General features: G+C 38.0%; 3 protein-coding genes across 4 annotated transcripts; all 3 read left to right on the top strand.

The window, feature by feature from the left end:
• Positions 1 to 329: 329 nt before the first annotated feature.
• On the top strand, positions 330 to 2,088 carry B9d1 (B9 domain-containing protein 1). The gene is made up of 5 exons (XM_065365981.1): positions 330 to 804; positions 956 to 1,067; positions 1,187 to 1,295; positions 1,380 to 1,498; positions 1,585 to 2,088. The coding sequence occupies exons 1-5, from the start codon at positions 670 to 672 to the stop codon at positions 1,731 to 1,733; spliced, it is 624 nt and encodes a 207-aa protein (XP_065222053.1). The 5' UTR covers positions 330 to 669; the 3' UTR covers positions 1,734 to 2,088.
• A 155-nt stretch (positions 2,089 to 2,243) lies between these two features.
• LOC135846725 (glutamate receptor ionotropic, kainate 2-like) lies at positions 2,244 to 8,945 on the top strand. 2 transcript variants are annotated; one of them, XM_065365980.1, is made up of 17 exons: positions 2,244 to 2,513; positions 2,823 to 2,975; positions 3,079 to 3,272; positions 3,372 to 3,544; positions 3,626 to 3,767; positions 3,867 to 4,055; positions 5,169 to 5,318; positions 5,413 to 5,631; positions 5,729 to 5,932; positions 6,033 to 6,117; positions 6,214 to 6,352; positions 6,438 to 6,575; positions 7,383 to 7,581; positions 7,682 to 7,913; positions 8,109 to 8,221; positions 8,302 to 8,457; positions 8,546 to 8,945. In XM_065365980.1, the coding sequence occupies exons 1-17, from the start codon at positions 2,411 to 2,413 to the stop codon at positions 8,693 to 8,695; spliced, it is 2,739 nt and encodes a 912-aa protein (XP_065222052.1). In that variant the 5' UTR covers positions 2,244 to 2,410; the 3' UTR covers positions 8,696 to 8,945. The 2 variants fall into 2 exon arrangements, with proteins under 2 accessions (XP_065222052.1, XP_065222051.1); XM_065365979.1 differs by having other exon boundaries at positions 6,033 to 6,147.
• Positions 8,946 to 11,054: 2,109 nt separating this feature from the next.
• LOC135847297 (alanine--glyoxylate aminotransferase 2, mitochondrial-like) lies at positions 11,055 to 15,734 on the top strand. The gene is made up of 10 exons (XM_065366766.1): positions 11,055 to 11,325; positions 11,507 to 11,607; positions 11,683 to 11,867; positions 12,195 to 12,318; positions 13,757 to 13,945; positions 14,202 to 14,399; positions 14,508 to 14,600; positions 14,690 to 14,917; positions 15,096 to 15,344; positions 15,439 to 15,734. The coding sequence occupies exons 1-10, from the start codon at positions 11,295 to 11,297 to the stop codon at positions 15,532 to 15,534; spliced, it is 1,494 nt and encodes a 497-aa protein (XP_065222838.1). The 5' UTR covers positions 11,055 to 11,294; the 3' UTR covers positions 15,535 to 15,734.
• Positions 15,735 to 21,892: the final 6,158 nt, after the last annotated feature.

The raw sequence follows: 21,892 nt of genomic DNA, 5'->3' as shown, positions 1-21,892 counted from the left end.
CACGAAAAAAAAAAGAAAGGGGTTGAAAACAAATTAAAATGACCTAAAAGTACCTACTCAAAAAAGTATTAAAAATACTGAAAGTAATCAAAACCTGATGAAATTGCAGTAAAAATTTGTCTAAAATGCGCAAAACAGTGTTCAAAACTTTTTAATATGATTTTTAAAAAACTTTAAAATGATATGCTATAGTAGGTACTATTAAAAACATCAGTTTTTAAGGTGTGGCGAAGTGAGGGGAGGGCAGGGAGGGAGCTGAACACATTGACTCATTCTTGTCTACGAGCCTGTTTAACGTATAAATGTATGTAGGTACATCTATTAGGTCAATTAGGTAGATAGGATTTCCATCAGCCATGATTTCAAATAAACGAATTCAAACTACATAATTCAAAGGATAACTTATTGACAGGTAGGTCTAGGTATTATGTATTAATTTCAGACTAAACCATGACTAAACAGTGTCCACTCTTTGTTAGTTTGATATAAACGGGAGGATGCAGTCTTACATAGTCTGTTGCTAGGTAACGTCACAACGCAAACAAAAATTTTATCAACGAAGAATACCCCGCACATAATGGATATTGTTTCGACTTTCTGTACCATTTTTTCTACGGAGGAAAATATTTGAAGGATACGATAATTTAATTAAAGTCGAGTTGTGAATTCATGGCACTACCAACCCCCGAAAGCGGATTCTTGATATCCGTCACCGGACAAATAGAAACGGCCGATTTTCCAGATTTTGACAATATTTATTGTAAATATTGCTTCGTGTATGGTCCAGATTGGGAATTAATTTCGGTGAGTAAATTCCGTTTATTTGTTCACTCGTTGCAAATTAATGTATGTAGGTGCGTCTACGTCTACCTACTACCTAGACCTGCCTACAGCTTCTGATTAGTGATTACTTGTTTTTGTTCAATTTTTTTTTTTTTTGGTTTTTCATTCCCAGGGAACCGAAGAAGGCATATCGCAGGTTTCGAGAAAAAGTCAGGACGAACGTCAGATATTTATAATAAATTTCCCGATAGAAACGTGCTTTAAAAGTACCAACCCGTATGGATGTTAGTTGATTTCGTCATGTACCTACATTATTTTATATTGTATGAATATGTGTATTTTTCAAGAAAAGTACCCATCATCATTTTTATTCTTTCTTTCTTTTTTTTTTTTTTTTTTACAGGGCCTCGAATCGTTCTCAGTGTGTACGGAATGGACTCTTTCGGTAATGATGTAGTTAGGGGCTACGGAATGGCTCATTTACCAATCACCGCCGGAAAATGTTCTAAATGGTAACCTTATACATATTTTTTGATTTTCATTTATCATTCGGAAACCTCGTCGCGTCATCTCGATTGAATCAATTTTTTTTGTAGCATCGCTACCTTTGCGCCCGCATCGAGTTCTCTGCTGCAACAAATGACTTCCTGGCTGACCGGACGGAGACCGGAATACATAGATCCTAGGGTGCTGGCTTTTGGAGATGGTAGAGAAGGTAGCCATTTTTCATTTATTCATTTCGTGTGTTACGTTGCAGCTGTTGTAATTGTTTCATTATTCCCATTTTTTTTCCTTCCTCAGTAACTCGAGTTACCAGTCAAGGAAAAGTTTGGATAAGTTTCAATCTTTTGATGAAAGATATGCGAAAATATGGATTTGATAACACGCCGAAAGAAGAAATAGTAACCGATTTATCCAGTTATTTATCAAAACCAAGAAACGATGGGTGATTTTAGATTAAAAACCTGAAAAATTTGGACATCGTCTGAGAACTTTCTGAACATCCGTCATTCGTCATTCATCTGCACCGGAATCGCAACTCGATTAGATTGAAAATTACGCCATCGTGATCCATCAAATTACTCGGTACTTCGATGCGTTCGAAAGCCATGTGGCCTAAGGCCTATGTAATTGTTGCGACGACGCGAAGTATTTAAACGATCAGTTATGACGATTTCTTTTCTAAATTCTATTAATAGCCCGTATATACGTGTGTTAACAGTGTTTACGATCTTCAAAATAGGTACCGTACATAGGCGAATAGGGGATATTAATGCAAATTTGTCGCACGATATAGGTGGGTACCGACTTTCTTGTAAGTGCTAACAGAATCAAAAAAATTTCTTCAGAAACGCGAAAAACTATCTGAAAATGACCAGCTAATGTATTTCTTGGAAGACTGTACAAAAATACCAGAATCGGTAACACTGTCGTTGAAATATTTTTGACAACAAAAAAAAAGCGCTAAGTGTACCTACCTACTTTATCTATCCGATGTTTAAAAATGATTTACGCCCGCGTTTTTTTTGGCTGCGATCCCACGAGAATATGTCAGTGCAGAACACTTGTAAGAAAAAGTTAGTCAGATGATGTGTTTCAAAACGTCAACTACGAGTAGACAAATACAATGCATAATGCCAATGTGCTGTATATTTTTATGATAATAGGGCTTAGCCCGTGTTTAGTGCATAATAGAGACAAAGATTTTGAAAAACACGATGTCAAAATTTGTAAGTCGCTTAATTTTATAATTTATTTTTCTTATTTCAAATTTCTCGAATGTTCGCTATCAAATTCACAGTTTATCAACATGTTTGTATACTAATGTAAAAGCACGAATACCTATTTTACTCTTGTATGTACATCTAATGGCAATGACTAACCTGTTCAAAGTACTGCTACTCTTTTTTTACGCCATTTTTGTACCTATTTTTATACTTGAAAAAAAAAAAATGATAACAATAAACCTCGGCAAACTTAATCGGAGTATTCTCTTTTTTCGCATAATACGAAATAAAATTTTTGCGAAAAACTTTCAGTGGGATTATTCGGGCCCGAAGACGAAGAAGAAATGTTCGTATTCAGACGAGCGGTCGAAGATGCGAATACAGAATTGAAACGAACGCAATGGAACTTGATAGGTGACGTTATTTATTTGGAAACGTACGACAGTTTTGCTTTAAGCAATCTTCGTAAGTATACTTAATAAGAGAAAAAAACAACCGAACATGTCGGAATCTTAGTACAGGTATTTTAAAAATTATCTCGCAACTAATTCGCGCGTATTATGAAAAGTATGCGATAAACTGCAACAATCGCCTGGTTACGGAGCGATTTTCGGGCCCGACAATTCAGACATCACCAATATCGTCAGATCGATTACATCCACCAAAAAAATACCTCACATCGACACCAGATGGGACACGTCTTACTCGGAGGCTTCCGAAATTTACATAAATTTGTACCCGGAATCGAGCAAATTAGCAAAAGTAAGCGTTTCGTCGATATAGGTATATCTATAATTTTATTTTTTCGACCATCGCAACGCGCCATTTTTAATAAACGGTCGTTGGCTGCAATTTTTCAAGGCGATCGGTAAAGTTCTACAGGACATGGATTGGGAAACGTTCACTCTGATTTACGAAACTCCCGAAAGTTTAATCAATTTACAAGAGGTTCTGAAAGAGAAAATGGGCCGATCTTTGTACGAAAGACCGACAGTAATTATGAAACAGTTACCCGAACAAGAAGATGATTATAAGTAAGTTTTTAGTTTGGCTCGGCTAAATAAATCGAAAAACGAAAAACAAACTAAAACGTCTCTATCTCGTCACTTTTATAGACCGTTTTTGAAAGAAATAAAAAATTCGTCCGAAACGCATATCATGTTGCATTGTTCGCCGGAAAGCATCGTTCGTATTTTGGAAAAAGCAAAACAGATCGATTTGGTGGGGCCGTATCAAAACTTTTTCCTCACTTCTTTGGTAAGTTACCTTTTTTTTTTGTGCCAGGTTGCCAGAAATATTCACCAATCTTTGAATTTAAATTTGAAAAAAAGAATCAAATGACTGTAATTCTCTTAGGACGCGCACACTATTGATTTTAAACAGTTTCGAACAACATCGAACATATCGAAAAGTCAAGCAAACATCACAACTTTACGATTGGTTAATCCAGAAAACGTCGTGGTCAAAGAAACTGTTCAAAAATGGTACAGACGGAAAATTGAGCCCACTGAAAAAATGATCAATATCACAGAGTATACGATAAAGGTACCTATGACTTTCTAAGTTTCTATTTCCGTTTGATGAAATTTTGGAGAAATTTCAAAGTTTCAAAAATCTACTGGAGGCTCCAGTAATTTTCAGAAAATCGCCGGAGGCTCCAAAACGACTTGAAATTCCCCTGCAGTACTTCGTAGCGCATTGAAATTAATTTGCAGAATAAATTTCAGCTATCCAAGTCCATTTTGACGAAATTTTGTGGAAATTTCGAGTTCCAAAAATCTGCTGGAGGCTCCAGAACTGCTCAAAACGGTTTGAACCAGTTTCCAATCGATTTGGCGTGTCGAAAATAGGGTATATCCCGAATTTCAGCTTTCTTGGTCCATTTGGTAAAATTTTGATTTTTCCCCTCATTTTTGGCCCAAATTTGATTTTCAAAAATTCACCAAAAATCGAAAAACGCACTTTGCCACTTGAAATTTTGACAGGTGATAAATTGTTGCCTGATCTTTCAATTTACCCTTGTACGGTTTGAAAAATTTTGTGCGAGTCCTATGTTGGAACGCAAAATCTGCGATTTTGGCTTACCTGTCAATCAAAATGGACGCCATTTTGTAAGTAGGGCCACCTTTTTTTTTAGTACAAGGGCTAGAAATGTTCCTTAGGACTCCCCCTTTGAGAAAAAAGTTGTTCCGGATGATCGACCGGGGTGGGGGGGTGCAATAAATCTTGAGCGGGCTCCGCCTCATACAATTAGGATATTTTCATCTTTTCGCCGATAACGCAAAATGCTACTTTGAAATTTAAAATTTGATTATTGCTTCGAAATGAAATGTAACATACTTCCCGCGTTGAGACGTCGCCTCAAAAAAAGTGATCTATATAAATAACAAAACGTTTCTGAAGATAAACCGCAAAATCGAGTCCCAAAACCGGACTGATTTTACAGCGAATGACTCCGAAGCCATTTCAACAAAATTTACTCAACTCAAATTCAGTTTTAGTTTGCCGTTAGATTTGCGTCGCATTTTTTCGTGGTGCTACAGCACCCCCCCCCCCATCTGTTCTAGCTACAAATCGTCATACGACCTACATAAAATTGTAAATAATTTTAAATTCATTTCTTCAGACAAATACCTACATATTTTTATGTCCATCTAGACTGATACGGCTATGATGCACGATGCCATTATTTTGTTCACTCAAGCTTTAAAAGACATGCCCAGAAATTTCACAACCGACATAATATCGTGTAATTTTCCCGAATCTACTTGGGAACAAGGTCCGCAGATAATGAACAAAATGAAATCTGTAAGTGGCAACGACAATATTTACCGGAATAATGAGAATGACGCATAGGGTACTAATGAATGACCATTTTACGAGTAAATACGACGAATTTCAGATCGAATTTGAAGGATTGACTGGTGAGATGGAATACGAAACGAATGGAAAACGCAAATATTTCGCTTTGGAAATAATCGAAGCAACCACAGACCGTTTTAGAGTCTTAGGATCTTACGATCCGCTTCGAGAAATCCGGCATTCTCGAAACGCGTCCGAAATACAAAAGGAAAGCAGCCTATCGATAGCTAATAAAACCTTGAGAGTCGTATCGAAGATCGTTAGTACTGCCAATATAATCGCTATTTAAAAAAAAAAAAAAACAAAAGAAGGAAGGAGATCGATTTGTTTTTTAATGGCGATTTTATTTCTCGCAGGTAGCTCCGTATCTCACATATGTGAATGAAAGCGACAAAGTTGGCAATGACAGATTTCAAGGATTTTGTAAAGATCTGCTCCACGAGCTGTCTGAATTGCTCAAATTTGATTATATTTTAGAAATCCCTGCTAATACGGAAGCCGGTGTGCTGAATCGAGAAACGGGACGTTATTCGGGTTTAATCGGCGAACTCCGAGAATTGGTACGGATTTAAAAGAAAACTACTTACATAATACCTACATACCAAAAGTCCTCATCCGCTTTTTCCTTTTCATTTTTCAATTAAGTAATCGATGTTTCAGAGAGCTGATTTAGCAATTTGCGATTTTACCATAACACCGGAGAGAAAGAAAGCGGTAGATTTTACAGCGCCTTTCATGTCTATAGGTACGAAGGGTATACCAAACACTCAAATAGGTAGTTTTTTTGTGCACTTGTCGCGCGCGTTTCGTTAGTTTTCTCATTTTTGGTTTCTGGTTTTAGGCATAGGAATCCTGTATAGTGTCACCCCAGCCAAAGAGACGAGTTATTTTTCGTTTTTGGATCCTTTCGATCACACCGTGTGGATATACGTGGTAACGGCATTTCTCGCTTTATCGATCGTTAAATACATTATCGCGAGGTACCCAAGGTTACTTACGTATATTAGGCATTTAATTTTTTGCACCATATCCGCATTTGATAATATTACCGCGTCTGTTTGACAGATGTTCGCCGTACGAATGGGAAGGTGAACATTCCTGCGATCAAGAACCCGAGGAATTGGAAAATGCGTGGAATTTGAGAACGACACTGTGGTTTGGATTAGGTTCGCTATTGACGCAGGGTTGCGATATTTTACCAAAGTACGTAAGTTATAAAAACACCTACTTACCTACCTATTGGCTATTACCAACTTATCATTATTATAATTACCTACTGTAGTTGTAGTAAGAACGCGCGAGAAAATTACAAAAATATGGAAAAAAGCAAAAGCGTCAATTTTGTCAAAAAAAAATTCAACTGTCTGACAATGCTGGCGAGAAAACAGCAGCACCCTATTGACAATTTTTTGATTACCACTTTCTGAATAGTACTTTTAACAAAACATTAAAACTTTTTGACTGCCCATTTCGGCAAAAAAAAAACTGTTTGAAATTGAAAATGATGGAAAAACATGAGATCTTTTTACAATTTCGATAAAAAACGGGGACTTGCGAGAATTTAGGTGAAAAACAAGACTTGTTCGGCATAGACAGAAACAGAGACTGTTCACGAAATTTCAGGCAGAAAATCAGTAAAATAAACCATTTTTGACAATTTCAGCGCAACAAGGAAATTTTTGAAGGTCAATAGTTTCGAATAAAAATTTGAAAAATCAAGAATCAACGTTTTCCTCGACAACTTGAGCCAATTTTGTCCAAAAATTATAAATTTTTCAGCACGTTGACAGAAAACGGTATACCTACATATGTACATAGTACATAGGTACCTACCTATCTAATGTTTTACAATTTTAGAAAAAGTCGACCTTTTTGAAAAATTTGGCAAAAATGGTATTTTTGGGCAATTTTGACAAAAAAGCAGGACACACGAACACGAGCAGAGGGCTCTTACATAGGCAGTTAATAATATTGAAAAGAGTGAACAGAACTGTGAATTTTTTGTTTCAGAGGTGTTTCTGCTCGTATAACCGCGAGCGCGTGGTGGTTTTTCGCTTTAATCATAACTTCGACGTATACGGCTAATTTGGCCGCATTTTTGACCACTCAACGAATGGAATCGCCGATTAAAAACGTCGAAGATTTGGCTAACCAAGACGCTGTGAAATACGGATGCGTACAAAAAGGAGCGACATTCGAATTCTTTAAAGTAAAGCCTTTTTACCTACGATGAATACTTATTGCTCGAAATTTTTCCAATTCAACCGAATGGCGTTTTGACTTTTGATTTTCAACTTTGCTACTCGTAGAATACAAACGATAGTTTATATCAACGTATGTGGGCCACCATGGAATCGGCGAATCCTTCCGTTTTCACCGAAAACAACGATAAGGGCGTAGAAAGAGTGATGAATTCGCGACATAAGTACGCATTTTTTATGGAATCGTCTTCTATAAAGTTTGAAATTCAAACCAAGTGCGGTTTAACTCAGATCGGCTCTTTACTAGATTCGAAATTTTACGGTATCGCTTTACCGATGTGTAAGTATGACTATAGGTATATTACCTACTCGGTTGTCTAAAATTCTAGATACCTACTAATTAAACGCGAACCTATACTCGAATGCACCTATGTACATTATCTACTTCAGAGCAATAGAGCCATCTCAAAACTGTAAAGTAACAATTTACATAATAGCAGTCTGCGAATTCTGAAAAAAAAAAAATCGTTTTCAGCTTCCAGCTATAAAGACGCGCTGAGTGGCGGAATTCTAGCATTGAAGGAAAATTCTAAGCTGGAAGAAATACACAGCAGATGGTGGACTACTCCTGAAGATAAGCATTGCGAAGTATGATCTCGTCATTCGCCATTTCTTATCGTCACAATAATTATTCTCTCACTACCTACATTTTATTTCTATAATATAAGGATCTGGCCGAAGTAGATGACGCGGAAAAAGATAAACTGGGCATAGCCAACGTCGGAGGAGTTTTCTTACTTTTGATTTTGGGTTGCGGGTTCGCTTTCTTCATGGCCATCTTGGAATTTTTATGGAATGTTCGTAAAGTCGCAGTCAGGGAGAGAGTTAGTCTTATCAAATTTCAACACTTTTCTGTACTGTGCGTTTTTTGTTTTTTTCACCCTGCCTATTTACCGATCATCATTTTTGCAGATCACACTATCTGACGCATTTTGGCTGGAAGTGAAATTCGCCTTCAAATGCAACAGATCGACAAAACCCATTCGACATACGCCTCAGTCAAACGCATTGGGAACGCCGTTAAGTGTATCGCAAATCGGTTTCATTAATCGTAACTTATAATATTCACCTTACGTAGACGACGCGACGTACAGGCAAAATGGCATACGACTTGATCGATAGCAGTTCCAGGTTCCAGCACTAGCAGGCGAATCGAGATAACCAAAATTCGCTTCACCTTTCTCTGAATTTTCAATAAGTACATATGATAGGTTAATTTGCGTTGGTAATTGCCTAGCTAACATATCTACTTATGTACTCGGATTTCTCTCCAATGTTGAAAAAATAAAATAAAATTCAAAAAAATGCTCAATTTTTTCAAAGCATTGCAGTATTAATTAAGATTGTGGAATCATAACATGTCTGATCAACTCGGTTTTGGTTTTAGGGTACTCGAAATTTTTTTTTTGCAGGTTTCCAAATTAGCTGTCATCCGCTTCTTACCCCCTCCCCCACCCTAGGGGTGGTAGTCACTTATGCACAATGTAGGTAATATACATAGGTACCTGTATAACAATTTTGAACATTAAAAATTTACCACCTTGTATAATCTATTGAAGAACCAGCAGACAAAGCCCCACCCGTGTGATAATAACCCTTATCGGTGCAAAATTGAAAATACCAGATAGGCAATTCGCTCAACACAATGAATCAGCCACCCTTATCTGATTCACATAAAGCGTGTGGAATTTGGAAATACCAGACAGGCGGATAACGAATGAGTCACTCCTCAACTGATTTAGATATATTATATTTGTCATGGTGTTTTCAATAGAAATTCTTCATTATGCACACCTGCTGTCAAAGGGATACTACCAGTCCCAGTCGCCCTTATCTGATTTATATTTGGCAATGTGTTTTCAATACATATACAAAAAAAAACCTTTTATCGTGCACACTTGACACCTGCCTCGAAGCGATAACACATCCAGACCAAGACACCACCTCTACATATGTACAGGGTGCCCAGAAATATCGGGTACCCCTAAACAGTTTTCTGCTAAATACTTCGGTTGGTCACAGTGAATGATAATAATGATAGCACATGATTGGTTGTTGGACTGGAGAGATAACATTCCACCAATCATACGCATCTATTTCACTATTTCACGTTGCCAACCTATATTTTTAATGAAAAACTTTCTTTGGGGTACCCGATATTTCAGGGCACCCTGTATTATGTATCAGTAGGTACTTCGATTATCGTGTCAGGCAGTTAGACTGCGTGCACCACTGATGATGACGATGCATGGTGCAGGTGGTGGTAAAATGGGCGGATTGGAAATTTACGCAGGTAGTTGCATCGCTCAGAGCTCATTCTGTCATTCGCAACAGAACCGTCTCGAAGGAACTTTGTGTTCCGAAAAAACGACGCGACGCAACGAGGCAGATTGTCCGGATCACTGAGCTGAGCTGAGCTGTCCAGTGTTCGGCGATTCAAAGGTTTGAAAGTATGGCCGGCCGGCGGAAGGCAGTGGCACAGAAGGAGCTGAAGGAATAATTTGATTCTCAGAAAGTTGAATTGTAGCGAAAGCATTAGAAATGACAATCTGAAAATTTACTTTTTATACGTGAATTTTTCCTGAAAGATCTCGGCTTTCGAACCTTATTCATTATGAAAGTAGGAGAGTTGACCACTTTGAAGACAACTGAGTTGACAGGCATAATGATGCGAACGAGGAACAAAAGTCCCGGTTTTGCTCTTCGCGTAGCATTTTCTTTGGAATTTTTTTTTTTTTTTTTTTGATCGAACGTCGGAGACATCTCAGAATTTCCACGTCCAAAAACGCAGGCTATTGTTGTTTTGTACGCACGAGTACTTATAAATTTATCATGCAGACATGATGACGGATTCGAAAGCGAATCAAATGATATAATCTTGGTGTATGTATAAGTACAAAAAAGTGGCTACCCTTTGAAAGCTTTTTGGCGAGTAAAAATTTACATTTTGTTCAAAATTATGGTGATGATGAGGAGAGGGAGGGGGAATCTTGGAAGGACGTGTGAATTATTAATGCACTACTATACATGCATACCTATAAGCAACTCGAAACTATAGAAAAATTACAGCTAACATTTCGAATAAACGAAAGTGATGAAAAACAAGATAGGTAAGTAGCTCGTACTCGACGAGATAGGTATATGTACCTAATGTATTAAGTATGCAGCGAGAAAGAAATTTAAAAAATTAAATCGTTTCGGAATAGCTTATCATATGATTAAGCGCAGCAAACACACTATAGGGAATAAGCGCTGGTAATAATTCAACAAACGGAACGTAAGTAAGTACTAAGTAGCAATGATGGTAAACTTATAAGGTAAATGTACCAACCTACCTACCTACCTACCTACCTACGTACGTACGTAAATTCATTAAAGCACAATTACAACTATAATGATACATAGGTAGGTAGCTACGATATTGTTCATTTCATATCGTATGGTGATAGCGTGATAGCTTTATCATTGTTCTGTTTATGTGCGAGTATCCATCATTAATTTGATAATAAACGAAGCGACTCGACTTAGGTTACTTAGTGGTACCGGTATCTAATTGATCACTCGTTAAGTTGAGAATTTGAAAAAAAAAACTGGCATAATATCTAGGTAGTCAGCAGTCAGCACTCAGCACTCAGCAGTAGGACGGAATCGATCGTGAAAAATGAAGCAATTATTCGATGCGAAGCTAAAAAGTAAGTTTTGCGAATCAACTTTATACATATAAGATGTTTTAAGCATATTCACAAAAGAGTACGTCGAACGACTCTACATAAGTACTTGGATAGGGCTGACTGGGATGGGGTACATTCGACTTGATTATTGTGTCAACATAAAAACACTTTTGTACCTTACCTATACATATCTTTTTGAAAGGAAACGTCGCCTGCAAGTTGAAGAAATTTCGAAAGTTGCACAGCGATTCTAATGCGCCACCAAAATTACCAGACTGCGAGTATACGTCGAATTCGTACCAAGTGAGTCAGTGAGTGAAAATTGAATCAATTGTCCTCCGCTTGATCAAATCGACGAAAATTTCGTTCAAATTCAAGGGGCCCGCTTACGAAAACGTCCAAAAGATCAGAAATGGAAACGTGATCGCGTCGTACAATCAGTATTACAGAAAGCCACTATTATTACACGAGGGAAAAATGCAGTGGCTATTCGATCACCAAGGGAAACGATATTTAGACATGTTCGGCGGCATATGCACCGTTAGCGTTGGTCATTGTCATCCGTAAGTGTACCTCTAGCTCTACTTTACCTATGATGGTACTCGAGTAAGTCGCCATACTGCCCTAGGTAACTCAAACTCGCACCTAGTCAAAGTAGGTACTTGCCCTCTTACTTACAAATACAATACGTATTACAACGTATTTGCTTATAAAAATTACTCTTACACAACACGTGCCTAGTTGCCTAGTGCCTACCTAACTACATAATACACGTACATTTATTTATCATCTGTATCTTTATTCTCTCTACCTATGGCATGGCATGTTGGCTCACGTGTTCCTTGTTGATGTTTCGTGATCGTGTACGTACATTTCAAACATCTTATCAGAACAGTAACAGCAGCCGCTGAAAAGCAAATACGCAGTCTATGGCATAGCGCCAACGTTTATCAGCATCCCAAATTGTACGAATACGCCGAAGCTTTGGCCTCTACTTTGCCCGATCCTTTAAAGGTGAATAAAATGCAGTATTACTCGTACTAGGTGTAAGTACCAGTGGACAGCGAGAGCGATGCAGGTCCAGAACCAGCGGTGGCAGCCTTTGTATAGCAGGTGTAGCGAGCTGCTACACCCAGAAGCAGCTCGCTACACCCAGAAAAACAGTTCGCTACACCCAGAAAAAATTCGCTACACCCATAAAAAAATTATTCTCCAATTTTACATTGTTATAGCTCAAGTTTTTAGCAATAACTATTCGTTTTGTTCGTTTTTCGCTAGTTTGCTACCTACACAGACACAATTTTTATGGTAAAAGTTAATAAACAGTGAAAAATTTCTCTTTTTTGTTCTTTTTCAATCAGTTTAAGAACCTCAAAAATTGTTGCTACACCCAGAAAAAATCGACACTTTTTTCTTTCAACCAACCCCAGTTTCGCTACACTCAGGCGAAATCTAGGCTGCCACCGCTGTCCAGAACTGTTCAGGGCCCTCGTCTATCTATATACGTAGAAGACATTAATTTTTGTCACTTTCAAGAAATAGGTGTAAGAGTATCACTCTGCAAATCAGCGTGAAAATCATTGATGAAAATTACCAACAAAAAAAATCATGTAAAATTTCAGAAAAATCGGATCAAATTCAACAAAAATTGCATAAAAACATCTTTATCATTTGGTTAACATCTTTAAAATGACACGAAAACGCGAAAAATTAGGGAAATACAGAAGCGTGCCAAACGTAGGAGGGGGTGAGGGAAGAGTGTGATTTCCTTTTGTCCCGATCTTTCAAAAATTTCATCCGTTTTTCATCATTTTCGTTGATTTTTTCACCTATTTTACGTATTCTTGGTTTATTTACATTGTATTACGTATTTTAATAATACTATTCGGAAAATTTTCCACAATTTTTTTTGTTTTACACATTTTTGCGTTTTTCAAAAAAAATTTCGATATTTTTCATGAACACTGTATCACTGTTTTCATGGCTTTTTATTATATTTCTAAGCAATTTTCGCGAAATTTTGTCCTATTCTACAATTTGTTCTCCGTTCTATGTACATATGTAATGTACCTACAAGTGAATTTCGATTTTCGCAATCCTGAATTTACCACCTTCAATAGTAATTTTAAAAAGTTACATTTTCAGAGTTGCAATCCCCTCCTCGCACCTTTAGATATTTTATTTTCACTTTTTTTTTTTAGAAATTTGAATCAAGCGTAATTTTTTTTCTCATATATTAAGTATTGGGGGGGGGGGAGATTTTAAAAATTTGAGACCTTTGAAAAAAATCGAGCTCTGATGCAACTGCATCTTCGCACCCCTCTCGTTGTCGTGTCCTTTATTACTGGTACTTAACTCGTATCTATATTACGCTTACGTATTATTACATAGACATGTAGATCTAGATCTGCATACGAGTAAATGTAACAAGTATCTGCTTTTTTTCCAACAGGTAGTGTACCTGGTGAACAGTGGTTCGGAGGCCAATGACTTGGCTTTATTTTTGGCAAGACTGCACACGAAAAATTTAGATATTATTTCGTTTCAAAACTGCTATCACGGGATGAGTTCATTCATGATGGGTGTAACTTCTTTGCCACCGTATCGCTATAACACACCGATTCCGTCCAATATCCATCACGTTCGTATGAGCGAGGGCCGAGGGCCGAGGGTTGTTTCTGGAAATTTTCGCAATCTAACCATAAGCAAAAATACAGTATACGAGTAGAGTACGCGTTTGCGTTTCATTACGAATCAAGGCGCAAAATGCAAAATGCAAAACGCAAAACTTTCCAGAAATGACTCTTGTAAAAATGCGACTGTTTACCTTCAGGAGAACAAATAGGCAACCAATTCTACTTTCGATTAGAAACTAAATAAGACATCGCTGTTGGCAGGCGGTAAATCCGGACGTTTATCAAGGATTATGGGGTGGCAGCCGATGTAGAGATTCGTTGGTACAGACTACGAGGAAATGCGACTGTTGTGCGGATAATTGTCTAGCTTCCGAAATGTATTACAAACAATTCGCCGATATTTTTAAATACTCGCTGCCGTTGGGTCATTTAGCTGCCTTAATTGTCGAACCAATTCAGGTTTGTTGACCGTCTTGAAAAGGCAATTTTTCGCGATTATCGAACCCATTTTCTACTTATCGACCACCTACTCGTACATACGTAAGAAATGAACTTATTCGTCCGCAGGGTGTCGGCGGAGCTGTTCAATTTCCCAAAGGATTTTTGAAAAAAGCTTTCGATTTGGTTCGCGAGAACGGAGGCGTATGCATAGCTGACGAGGTAAACTAAAACTTAAAGGTAACTGTAAATAGAGGTAGTAACGTAGTCCGATTCGAAAGAGCGCTTACTCCTCGTTGGTATTTTCAAAGGTTCAAACCGGCTTTGGAAGAACGGGTGATCATTTCTGGGGCTTCGAAATGCACGATATCAAGCCGGACATTGTGACAATGGCTAAAGGCATCGCGAATGGTTTTCCTATGGCAGCTGTAGTCACAACTCCCGAAGTAGCCAAGTCACTTACCGGCGCAACTTTGGCACATTTCAACACGTTCGGTGGTAACGCGTTAGCTTGCAGCGTTGCTCACAGCGTTTTGCAAGTAAGTTCATCTACGAGTACTTATGTATGTAAGTAGATTCACAGATCCGAGAACGCGACAACAAACAGTATTCATCATCTCGGAACTCGGACATCGATAAGTCCAACAAAAGTGCCCCTTACAAATACTGATCAATGATCATTGATGATGATGATGACCGATGTGAATTTCTAATCAGGTTATCGAGGAAGAAAATATGCAAGCCAACAGCAAACTAGTCGGTTCTTATTTGATCCAAGAGCTGGCTAAGCTGAGAGACGAATTCGAATGCGTGGGCGACGTCCGAGGCAAAGGTCTAATGATAGGCGTCGAACTGGTCCAAGACAAAGTCACCAAACAACCGTTGGTTGGCGATGATTTCTTCGACATATGGGAAAATTGCAGAGATATGGGTCTTTTGATCGGACGAGGCGGTTTAAAAGGAAACGTAAGACCGCTGATGGCAAATTTGCAATCCATACCTAGATCATCCTTTGTAGGTACGCGGTTATTTTATCGAATTTTCGATTCCAATTTTTTAGGTGCTCAGATTCAAGCCACCTATGTGCGTAACGTTGGAGGATGCTCGCTTTTCCGTAGATGTGTTGAGAAGAGCTCTATCCGAACATTACCATTAATTCAGTCGACCAACTTTTAGTATCTACATCCATACAATCTGCTCACCATTCCGCGAAAGTGAGACGCAATCGAGATTCGACAAATTTACACGGTCCAACATGTACGAAATACATATGTATTTGTGCACCTCGTGCACACCCCTACTTGTATCTCTATCTACTCAATATATGTATTGGTTCACAAACTAAATTTCATAAAATGTAGTTTGGACACTCATTATGAACTATGCGAATTCCTATTTGTTTTCTAGACTGGGATTAGGCCTATTTTAAGGCAAATCAGCTCAGTAACGCGAATTTAGGTTCTTCGATTTCGTAAAAATTCATTTGTAGGCTTCTCGCATTAGGAAAAAAGGAAAATCGCCATCGTGGGTTCTCCAATCCGCGTAAAGGCAGAAAACCTGATTGCGGCGTTTTACACCAAATTGGGAGTAGTTTCAAAAATATTTGCCAAAAAATGTCAAAAGTTCAAAATTGAACTTTTTTTGAAAGTTCAATTTTCAAAAGCTTGTCAAATTTTTGGAGCTACCTGTAATTTAATACTTACCTAGTTTTAAAAAATCCAGGCAGAAAGCGTACATTTTTGGTGGATTTTAACGAAATTCAGCGGAGATTTTCAAGAATCGAATATAAAGACTCTCAGGAAAAATTATAATTCCGCAAATGGGCCATCAAAGAGATAACATTTTTTAAAAAAATCACGGTATTCGGCAAGATTTGAAAATTTAGGTTTCAGAAAAGTTTCATTTTTAACTTTTGACAATTTTAACGAATATTTTCGAAACTACTCCAAATTACCTTATTTTCTCCGTTGTATAAACACGCGATGGGATGACCCTTTAATTATTTTGCAGTCGTATTCTCGATGCAAATTTTTTCATTCCGTTGAACGATGACGTCATTGTCATTACTGACACTGGTCAATCATGTCATCATGTGATCAAAATTCTAAGCGTAAGTGCGTAATTATCAGATTTCCCTCTTTGCGAATAATGAAATTTCGAATCGAAAGGTGAATTGGGAATAAATAATGCGTAAAAACGCGTATTATTTTCATCAAAAAATGGTCTTCAGGGTGTCCACTCATTTCTGGAAATGATTTTTCCTGACTTTTCCAGGTTTTTCAGACCAATTTTTCCATTTTTCCAGACCATTTTTTTCAATTTTCTACGCTTACCCCATACTTTGGTTTTAAAAAAACAATTCTGGGGGGCTTCTTCGGACATAAAAAAAAGGTCAACTTTGATTATTAACTTTCTCAATTAAAAATAAATAAATGAATGAATAAAACATGCATCAAGTTTGGCCAATTGATTACAATACGAGTACTTATTCATAATAACTTTTGAAAGTGTTTCTTTTCTTTTAAGGATTTTTGGAGGCATCAAAATGTGAAATTTGTTCATCTTAAAATTGAGAAACAAATTGGCCGGAGCGAAGCGAGAAGTTTTTTTAAATGAGAAGAGTTTATTTTTTGATTTTTCAAATTTTAATATTGGAATGATGTTTTTTTGAAGGAAGTTTACTAAGATCGTTTTTTCAAAATTCCAGGGATTTTGCGTGAAAATTACGAAATTCCCTGACTTTTCAATGACTTTTCCAGACCGACCAAATTCCCTGACTTTTCCAGGTTTTCCAGGCTTGTGGACACCCTGGACTCTTATTTCGCATACCTATCCACTGTGTATTTGAGGTGTTTAGCGCATATTTCACAAAAATTCCTCAACAAACTGTCCATAAATCATGTGTGTTTTTTTTTTACGAAATGTAATTCAGAGTCACCACATCTCGGTATTACCGAAAGTTGAAAGCATTTTTCGGATGGATCTCTCTCGTTCTCGTTCGAGACATGGAAAAGAAAACGACGAAATTTCGGATAAATCCTTTCTCCCTTTTCTCCTGCAAAACTTGAACTACGTAGTAGCAGCAGGTATGCGCAGGTTTGTACCTGTGTGGCTGTATACAGTTACAGAGTACACCTATATGCACTGAATCATCGCTGACGCTGATATTTGTCCAAGACGCAGGAGGCAGAATAGGACAATAGAAGAGCAAAACATCGATATTATTCTGCCAACTTAAAATACGACAAATTACAAATGCGAGCACGACGAGTGCATTTTTGGTATCGTCCTTCTTTCTCCATAATACATATTATATGAGCCATGAGCCTCGAGGTATACGCAGGTAAGGTAAGTACTCGTATTATGTACTGCCAAGTGCTCTGGTACAAGGTGTGTTTGGAGGAAAGGGTGCGTGGTTCCTTTTTCTGGTTCCTCCGCCCTCGCCATCCACCATCCACCATCTATCGCTTCCTGCAACAAGAGACTGGCTGGATCGAGTTTTTTTGGTGCATTGCGTAGCAACTAACTATGTGCTTACGTGCCACTAATCATGCATCATGCAACATGCATGCATCTTTTCATTAGTACGAGTGAAGGAGCAACTGAGCAAGGAGCGAGCGACGGGTGGTGGCCAAGACGACTACGCGACTGCGACTACCTTTTCTTCTTTATCCATCTCTAAAATCTTCATCTTGCATCTTCGTCTGTATCACGTTCACGTTCGCTTCTTTATATTGTTTACAAACTACGCAGTTCGAAATTCGTCTCCAGATCCAGGCCTATGCTATGCTATGCTATGCCTCTTCGGCTCTTCTCATCGTCAGTTCTTCTTCTTGATCGCAACATCTGTCGCTACCGGACTCGTAACTGCGTAGAGGGTACCTGCATTCTCCTCTCCTCACCATATGAAAATGCTTCTCGTTAATTCGACTACATAATATGTGCTTTGTTTCGACTTTTAAATCGATGCGACGAGCGACGGTGTTCAAAATGAAATGGAAAAATTTGTCGATAAATACGGAGCTGGAGCTGGACTGCTGGAGCTAGGGCAAAATCAAGTACCTACCTACCTAGTACCTACCTACCTATGTGTATGTATTTACTCAGGCAGCAGGTACGAGGATGGAAAAGCGCGACATTTGCGATTTTGACGAGAGAAAATGAAAAGGTGAAGGTCGTAGGTCGATTGTTGAATGAAAATGCCTGGGAAAACGGCGTGTTTGATTCACGCCTCTGCATTCGAGTGGGGCGAAAAGCCATTCAGTTGGGGTTGGGGTTGGGGTTTGGGTTCGGGTGGTATATTTTTGGAGAAATTTCGCCGGCTGATTGATATTTATAAAACGGTTACGCCGCGCCGCGCCGTTGCTGCGCCGTGTCGCGTCGCCATTAACCTTGAAAGGACCTCACGTTCGCTACACCGTACTGCTCACTGCTCAGTGCTCAGTGCGCTCGCTCTTCCTTCCTTCCTGTCTTCCTGCCTTCCTTCGTTTCATTGAGAAAACTGTATCGATTGCTGCCTGGCGATGTGCTGGGCTGAGCTGCGGGCTCGACGCTAAAACTAGGTATGCATAACGTACAACGTACACAATACACAATCACAATACACTACACCTAGATATTATGTACCTGTAAACAGTAAGCATATACAAGTACAAGTAGGGAGAGGTAGGTAGGAGCCAGAAGGTACCTTCCTACATAATGAGGATAGATAGGACGATATAAAAAGCGCTTGCTTCGTCCAAACACCATCCATAGGCTGCCTTTACGAGTATAACACTACACGCCTCAATATACATAGTTCACAATTCCGCAGCCCCGTAGCTTTTGCTATTACCGGCGTTTTTCAATTCGAATATTTTGTAAAAAGTTCTACTTTGGGCCATAAAGACGTAGGTAGTAGGTACTGCAAGAAAACAGGTTACAGGTAGTGTTTTCTCTCTCAAATGCCGTCATTCCATTTTTGTAGATTGCTCATTTAGCAAAGAACACATCACGCGGCAGGAGGGGTGCAAAGCCCCGAGCCTCAAACTTTCGGTCAAAATGTAAAACAATGTCGAATATTACGCGACATCTCGTTTCATACCCATCTTGCAGTTAGATACTTCACGCCAGGGCCCTTTTTGTGAGGGCACGCGACGATACGCAGCATACCCCGTAAGAAATTCCAAAAATATCGAAAAACTGCCGTAAAGGCTAAACAATAAAAGAATTGCGGAGGGGGGGATAAAATTTGACAAAAAATACGCTTTTTAAGTAATTTTGTAAAAAAAAAAAAAAAACGGGGCTTTTGTTTGGAAAACTTCTGAACAAAAAAAGGAGTTTTTAGACAGGCAAGGCGAAAATCAATGCTTTTTGGGGCGTTTTGGCAAAAAAAGTAGGAACTTCTTAGTAATTTTAGCAAAAATTACTATCAGTCGACTATTTTATCAAAAAACTGATTCCAGCGCGAATTTCGACGAAAAAACATTACAACGCAAATATTTCCAAAATTTCATCAGTTTTTGGTACTTAGGTACTTGAATTAGAATGACTTTTACAATTTTTAAAGGTTTTTCATGTCATTTTTATAGACTTTTAACCACGTTCGATGCAGTTTATGCCAAATTTTGACAAAATTTACTCTCTATTATTGTTTCGAACACATTCTACTGTACCAATAAGTATTTCATGCAGCTCTCGTTGAATTTAACCAAATTTCATCACTTTCTGGTATGTTGAATTGTTGACGATAATTTTTTCATGATTTCGTCACTTTTTGAAAATGTTGAATGATTTTTATACCGTTTTCAACATGTTTCAATAATGTTTTGTGCAATTTTCACTGAATTTCGTCAAATTTTGTTTAAAATTTCATGTGGCGCACAGTGGGCTGTGAGCACCCTCAAAACGGGCGTAATTCAAAAACTTACAATGAACCCTAAAAAAATGGTATAATGATACCCTCCCTTATGTTTTTGGGGTCGCAGAATACGAATTTGACAATATTTTTTTTGTAAGGGTGGGGGGTGAGGGGGTTAGGAGAGCGAAAAATTCAAAATTTGACTATAATGATGTGTGATATGTCGAAATGTATGTTTTTGAGGGTGTAGATCACGAATCTGACAATGTTTTTTTCGTAGGGGTCAATAATGGGGGCTGAGGGGGTGAAAATGTTTAAAAATTCAAAATTTGACTATAATAATGTGTGATATGTCGAAATGTATGTTTTCGAGGTTGTAGATCACGAATTTGACAATATTTTTTTCGTAGGGGTGAATGGTGGGGGATGAAGGGGGTGAAAAATTCAAATTTTGACCATAATGATGCGTGATATATCGAATTGTATGTTTTTGAGGGTGTAGATCACGAATTTGACAATATTTTTTTCGTAGGGGTGAATGGTGGGGGATGAAGGGGGTAAAGATGGTGAAAAATTCAAAATTTGACCATAATAACGTGTGATATGTCAAAATGTACGTTTTCGAGGGTGTAGAGGGGGTGAAGTGTGGGGGATGAAGAATTTTCTATTGGGGAGCCGTCAAAGTCCCTGGAAGAAAAAATTTGTCACATTTTAACGAAATTCACCAAGATTTTTCACTATAATCGACTGTGGAGGTCGCGGGGGCACTTTAGGGCAAAAATGGCAATTAACATCTTGAAATGCACTATCTTAAGTATTACCAGCCACTGGAATTTCCCGTGCATCTACGTGCGAAAATTTTTTCTATTCCTATTTATGCAGCAGAGTAGACAAAAAACGGAGTTTCAACGTAAATTATACCTCTATAATTACTTTATAACAACTAAAACCGAGTAAATTGATGAAAATTACTCACTTTTAGTTGAATTATTCATATTCGGTACATTTCGACATATCACACATCATTATAGTCAAATTTTGAATTTTTCACCGTTTTCACCCCCTTCAGCCCCCACCATTGACCCCTATGAAAAAAATATTGTCAGATTCGTGATCTACACCCTCAAAAACATACATTTCGACATATCACACATCATTATAGTCAAATTTTGAATTTTTCGCTCCCCTAACCCCCTCACCACCCACCCCTACACAAAAAATATTGTCAAATTCGTATTCTGCGACCCCAAAAACATAAGGGAGGGTATCATTATACCATTTTTTTAGGGTTCATTGTAAGTTTTTGAATTACGCCCGTTTTGAGGGTGCTCACAGCCCACTGTGTGGCGTGCGCTTTAAATGATATTTCCGTGATTTTTTTTTATCTCTTTAATAAGTTTTTGACCATGTTTTATGTAACATTTGGCAAATGAACGAAACAAACAAAATGATAGGGTACATTGTGACGACTCGCATAAATGTACATCGTTTGCAACGCGATGATTAATATACATGTAATTATCGTCATTATTTTACAGAATTTTTTAAAAACTTGACGGAGATGCTATCTGCGCGAACGTTGAACAGTCGTATTTAGATGGCACAGAACTGGCGGATGTACCATCATCCTCCCGATATCGATATCGACGATATCGTTAATTATTATGAAAACAGC

The sequence above is a fragment of the Planococcus citri genome, chromosome 5 (assembly GCF_950023065.1).
Source record: "Planococcus citri chromosome 5, ihPlaCitr1.1, whole genome shotgun sequence".
Lineage (NCBI taxonomy): Eukaryota > Metazoa > Arthropoda > Insecta > Hemiptera > Pseudococcidae > Planococcus > Planococcus citri.
This window is presented reverse-complemented; position numbering and strand designations above follow the sequence as displayed.